The sequence below is a fragment of the Molossus molossus genome, unplaced genomic scaffold (assembly GCF_014108415.1).
Source record: "Molossus molossus isolate mMolMol1 unplaced genomic scaffold, mMolMol1.p scaffold_m16_p_19, whole genome shotgun sequence".
NCBI classification, from domain to species: domain Eukaryota; kingdom Metazoa; phylum Chordata; class Mammalia; order Chiroptera; family Molossidae; genus Molossus; species Molossus molossus.
In genome coordinates this window covers 42,363,043-42,367,918 of record NW_023425354.1, presented here as the reverse complement: position 1 = coordinate 42,367,918, position 4,876 = coordinate 42,363,043, and the positions used below count along the sequence as shown (strand labels likewise).

The 4,876-nt window shown below is 59.1% G+C and overlaps 1 protein-coding gene across 2 annotated transcripts; it reads left to right on the top strand.

Annotated features, from left to right (window-relative positions):
- Positions 1–554: 554 nt before the first annotated feature.
- Positions 555–4,814, top strand: LOC118634447 (Rab interacting lysosomal protein). Of its 2 annotated transcripts, none has more exons than XM_036269000.1 (8): positions 555–1,011; positions 1,091–1,178; positions 1,259–1,365; positions 1,449–1,694; positions 1,988–2,109; positions 2,476–2,598; positions 3,962–4,045; positions 4,339–4,814. In XM_036269000.1, exons 1-8 carry the CDS (start codon positions 784–786, stop codon positions 4,463–4,465), a joined length of 1,125 nt encoding a protein of 374 aa, XP_036124893.1. In that variant the 5' UTR covers positions 555–783; the 3' UTR covers positions 4,466–4,814. The 2 variants fall into 2 exon arrangements, with proteins under 2 accessions (XP_036124893.1, XP_036124892.1); XM_036268999.1 differs by having other exon boundaries at positions 1,085–1,178.
- The last annotated feature ends 62 nt before the right edge of the window (positions 4,815–4,876 follow it).

Here is a 4,876-nt window from a genome sequence, read left to right as displayed (position 1 = left end):
GTTTTTTAATTTTTTCCCCCCGAGCTCAAATTCTGGGTGTAGGATTGGTGGGAAGCTGGCCTTGCTAACAGCAAGGTGCTGGGCTCTACTTTGAAGGGGAAGGAGGACCCCTATTCAGGGCCTGTGGGGCTAAATAATCCCCTACACTCTGGGAACTGAGATGGGGGTTGGGCTTTCACACTCCTACCACTTTGACCACATTTACCAATTTTGCTCCAAAATACTTGCAAATCATGACTCCTTTTCAACATTCCTTGGAGCAGTTGCTGCCATTTCCTGAGTCTGGAAGCTTGTAGCTTGCTCTCTGCAGCTTTGGTGCCCAGGCTAGCCTCTTAAGCTTTGTGTCACTCCTGGTCAGGGAAACAGGCACATGCCTGGACTGTTGGCTTTCTCAGCCCTCCTACTTCTCAACTCTTGCCTGTGTTTGGCAGCTCAGTGGGGCCCCGTGACTCCAGACGTAGGGGTGGAGCCTAGATTAGGTACTGGGGAGGAGCTGACGAAAGTGACTACTTACAGCCCTGAGCCTCAGCTCTTGACCGCCTGGCTGGAGGTTGGCCGTCCTTTTTCCTGTGACCTTGGGAACTCTAACCGGACAGGACCCAGGAGGCCTAGGAGGCCCAGGGCACTGTCTCTCCCCCACGCTGTTTTCTTTCATCGCCCCTCCCCTGTCGCTTCTACCCCACCCTCTACTGCCCTAAACTGCTTCCTGGGCGGGAACTGTTAGGCTTTTTCCTGCCCCAGTTGGGGGGCGGTGACTGTCGCAGCCCCTGGCCTTCAGGGGCTATGGAGCCCAGGAGGGCGGCGCCTGGGGAGCACGGCTGGGGGCCTCGCGTGGTCACGGGGGTGGAGACGGCCGCAGAGCTGGTATACCATCTGGCGGGGGCGCTGGGCACTGAGCTGAAGGAGCTGGCACGCCGCTACGGGCCGGAGGCGGCGGCGGGGCTCGTGCCTCTCGTGGTGCGGGCGCTAGAGCTCCTGGAAAAGGCTGCTGTGGGGCCTGCTCCTGACTCGGTGAGTCACTGCCCACTCCCTGTGCCACCCGCGCGGTCGGCGGGGCCCAACCCTGAGAGCCCGGACTCCCCAGCTGCAGGTGTCGGCGCAGCAGGCCCAACTGGAGCTGCAGCGGCTGCGGGAGGAGAACGATCACCTCCGCAGAGAGCTGCGCTGCGGGCCCCAGGGTGAGTGGGGTTTGGGGGGTTGGACCGGCTCAGGGCCCACCTCCCGCGAGCCGCCGCGGCTGAGAACACCCCTTCCTCAGAGGAGCGCGCTCTGCTGCGGCAGCTCAAGGAAGTGACGGACCGACAGCGTGATGAACTCCGGGCGCACAACCGTGACCTGCTGCAGCGCAGCCAGGAGACGGAGGCGGTGAGGCCGGGCAGCGGCCACGGGGCGGGGCGGGGCTCCCTCGGCGCCCCGCCCACCAGTGCTACCGTTCGCTTCGCCCCCAGTTGCAGGAGCAGCTGCAGCGCCTCCTGCTGGTGAACGCGGAGTTGCGGCACAAGTTGGCGGCCGTGCAAACCCAGCTGCGATCCGCACGGGACCGCGAGCGCGAGCGGGAGCTGCGGTGGGAAGGGGCTGTGGAGCTGGCCCAAGAGCGGGCACGAAACCAGGCCGGTGGGCCTGGGTGTGAGCAGAGGCAGGAGCCTGAGCGGGCTGCTGACGGAGCAGGAGTCCATGGGACCCCTGAGGACCCGGTGAGTGCCCGCTGAGGTCGGGGACCTTCCCCAGGACTCACAACGGGAAAGGTTTACTGTGCTGCACAGCAAGTCAGCGGGAAGCTGGAATGTAGCATACAAGTGTGTGCCCCGCCGGCCTCTGTCCCACTCACCTAGAGCGCGGTCTGTGATCTGTCGTTGCGCCCCCTTGCCTTCCAAGTCTTCCTGCCGGTTACTTCCTTTAGCATTCCCGTGACAACCCAGGGGCAGAGGGGCGCCAATCAAGGCACCCCCCTGACCAAGCCTGCCCTTCTGCTGGGTATCCACCACAGCGTCCCTCCAACATAGGGCAGTGTGGCTTCAGTCGAGAGGAGCTTGAGCAGATCCTTCAGGAGCGGAATGAGCTCAAAGCCAACGTGTTCCTGCTGAAGGAGGAGTTGGCCTACTTCCAGCGGTGAGGGCGCTGGGCAGGAGCTGGGAAGCTGACGGGCCCCAGTCACACCTGTTCCTGGGCCTCAGATCACCTGCCTCATTTATTGGCTCATCGATGTATAAACAGTGACATGTGCCAGGCACCGGGAGGACACAAATCACACAGCCCCTTGTCCCTCTGGAACATCATCCAAATGAGTGAGGGGACAGTGCAGGGGGTCACAGAAGCATCAGCAGTAGTCAAGGAAGTATTCCTAGGAGTGGTGACACCTAAGCTAAGGTTTGAGGGGTGTTAGTAAGGCAGAGTATTTCAAAAAGGGGTACTTTAGTGTGAGACTTACTGTTGGCATCCCGTCACCTTTTCCCTACCCTTTCCTCTCCCCTGTAGGGAGCTGCTCGCAGACCACAGGGTACCTGGACTTCTGCTGGAAGCCATGAAGGTGGCTGTCAGGAAGCAGCGGAAGAAGATCAAGGCCAAGATGTTAGGGACCCCAGAGGAAGCAGAGAGCAGGTAAGTCGCAGCCTTCATTCGCACTGAGCCAGCCCTCCCCCTCTTGTTCTGCTGAGCCTGATGACCCAGCCTAGTCATGTTCTAACCTGGTCTAGCTCCTCCTAAGTCTGCTGACCTTCTCTGGTCACCCAGTTTAGCTTGCTGACCCAATCTGGTCACCTTTTGAGTCTTTTGTCTCAGACGGAACCTATCACCCCAGCCTAGTCATGAGTCGACCCTCAGTGAGCCACACCAGCTGGGCCCCTAAGCCTATTTTACAGCCTGCTCTGCTGAGCCTGTCACTCTGGCCTGGTCACCCCCTGAGCCTGATGTCCAGCCTGCCCTGCTGAGCCTGTCACTCTGGCCTGGTCACCCCCTGAGCCTGATGTCCAGCCTGCCGTCCAGCCTGCCCTGCTGAGCCTGTCACTCTGGCCTGGTCACCTCCTGAACCTGATGTCCAGCCTGCCCTGCTGAGCCTGTCACTCTGGCCTAGTCACCTCCTGAACCTGATGTCCAGCCTGCCCTGCTGAGCCTGTCACTCCGGCCAGGTCACCTCCTGAGCCTACCATCAGGCCTGTCCTGTTAAACCTGCCATTCTTCCTTGGTCACCCTTGGGCCTGCTGATCTGGTCTGGTCACCCCCTGAGCCTGCTGTCCAGCCTGTCCTGCTGAGCCTGTCACTCTGACCTGGTCACCCTCTGAGCCTGATGTCCAGCCTGCCCTGCTGAGCCTGTCACTCCGGTCAGGTCACCCTCTGAGCCTGCTGTCCAGCCTGCTGTCCTGAGCCTGCCAGCCTTCTCTCTGAAACTCACCGCTCCCATTTGTCATGACTGCTGTGCACCCTGCTGAAGAATCCTGCTAATGCTGCTTTTCCACATTCATTCTTCGGTTCCCTGTCTTGGCTGTGTCTGTTCTCAGAGGGATAGGACTGTAGTTATAGGGTCCTCCATAGAAAGCCAAAAGGACTGGGTTCAAAGAGCTCCTGGGTTGGTGAACACATGTCGATGCTGGGCTAATGGTGGGCCTGAGGAGGGCGGGGAAGCCCTGTGCCCTTGCCCCATACCTTGCCCTGTACATCTCTTCACCTGGCTATTCCTAAATTATATCCCTTTATAATAAATCAGTAATCCAGTAAGTAAAAAAACAAACAAAAAGACTATAGCTGCCATCTTGTCAGGGGCTTGCTGACCTTCAGGCTATAAAATAAAGTCTCAAGATGTCCATTTCCCTAGTGTCTCCTCCCGGTCTTGGGGGCCCTGTTGTCACTCTGTCCTCCCCTGCCTGCTCCTGGTGTCTGCACAGAAGGCTGACCTTAGCTGCACTCCTGTTGTCCCTCCTGGCCTTGATAAATGACCCTCACCTCTTTCCTCTCTCCTCTGCCTCAGTGATGATGAGGACGGCTCATGGCTCCTGCTCTCCAGCAATAAGGGAGATTACCCCCCACCCCCCGAGTCCAGAATACAGAGTTTGTATGTTGGGGAAGAAGAAGGGCAAAAGTGGTGGTGGGGGAGGGAAGGGGCCCCACCTTGGTACTTTTCAGCATCCCCTTTCCTACTCCCCTGACCTGACGCTCACCCTGCTGTCCTGAGCTCTAGGGGTACCCCTCCCCTGCTCCTCTGCCCCTGGCCCTTGTACCTCCCCGCTCCCTCATGCTACCCTTTCTTCCTACTAGATCCCCTTTTCTCACCACCCCTCGTCCTCGGCCTATGTACTTGATCTCTCTGGCATCCAGCCTCAAAGTACCTCTTGGTTCTCCCCCCAGCTTTGGCCTGTGTTATCGGGGTGAAGCAGAGGCCCCTGAAGCCAAGACCAGCAGCACAGCTCCCAGCAAGCCAAGGGGTGAAGAGGCCCCACAGAAACCTCAGTTGGAACCTCTGGACAGCTCCTGACTGGCCCTGCTCAGCTCTTAATGAACATCTTTGTCTGGGGGTCTCAGGTGCCCCAGAGGCCTGACCTTGGAGTCTGACTATGGGTGGATGTGTGACCTCAAAGGAGGACAGGGCTCCCTCCTTCCCAGCCCTCCCAGCCTCTTTCCCAGTCTTGGCCTGGGTCAGAACGGGACTGGAGGATCAGCCTACCTTCCTCCCCTATATCTCAGAGCTAAGCCTCGGGGGTCAGGTAAAAGTGCTTCCTCTCTGAGTTTCAGTTTCCCCATCCACGAAATGGAGAGCTGACCACCTACCTCCCAGAGATTTGTGCGGATTGCCTAAGCTAATGCAATAAAGCACCTGCCATGATACCCAGAAACTGTTCCATGTCTGTCTGTCAGTGATCTGCCCCCCTTCCCGCCCTGCTGGGCC

Coding starts and splice junctions, on each gene's coding strand:
- LOC118634447 (XM_036268999.1), top strand. CDS start 784: ATGGAGCCCAGGAGGGCGGCGCCTGGGGAGCACGGCTGGGGGCCTCGC. Junction 2,599..3,961: donor CCAGAGGAAGCAGAGAGCAG/GTAAGTCGCAGC, acceptor CCTCTGCCTCAG/TGATGATGAGGACGGCTCAT. Junction 4,046..4,338: donor GAGTCCAGAATACAGAGTTT/GTATGTTGGGGA, acceptor TTCTCCCCCCAG/CTTTGGCCTGTGTTATCGGG.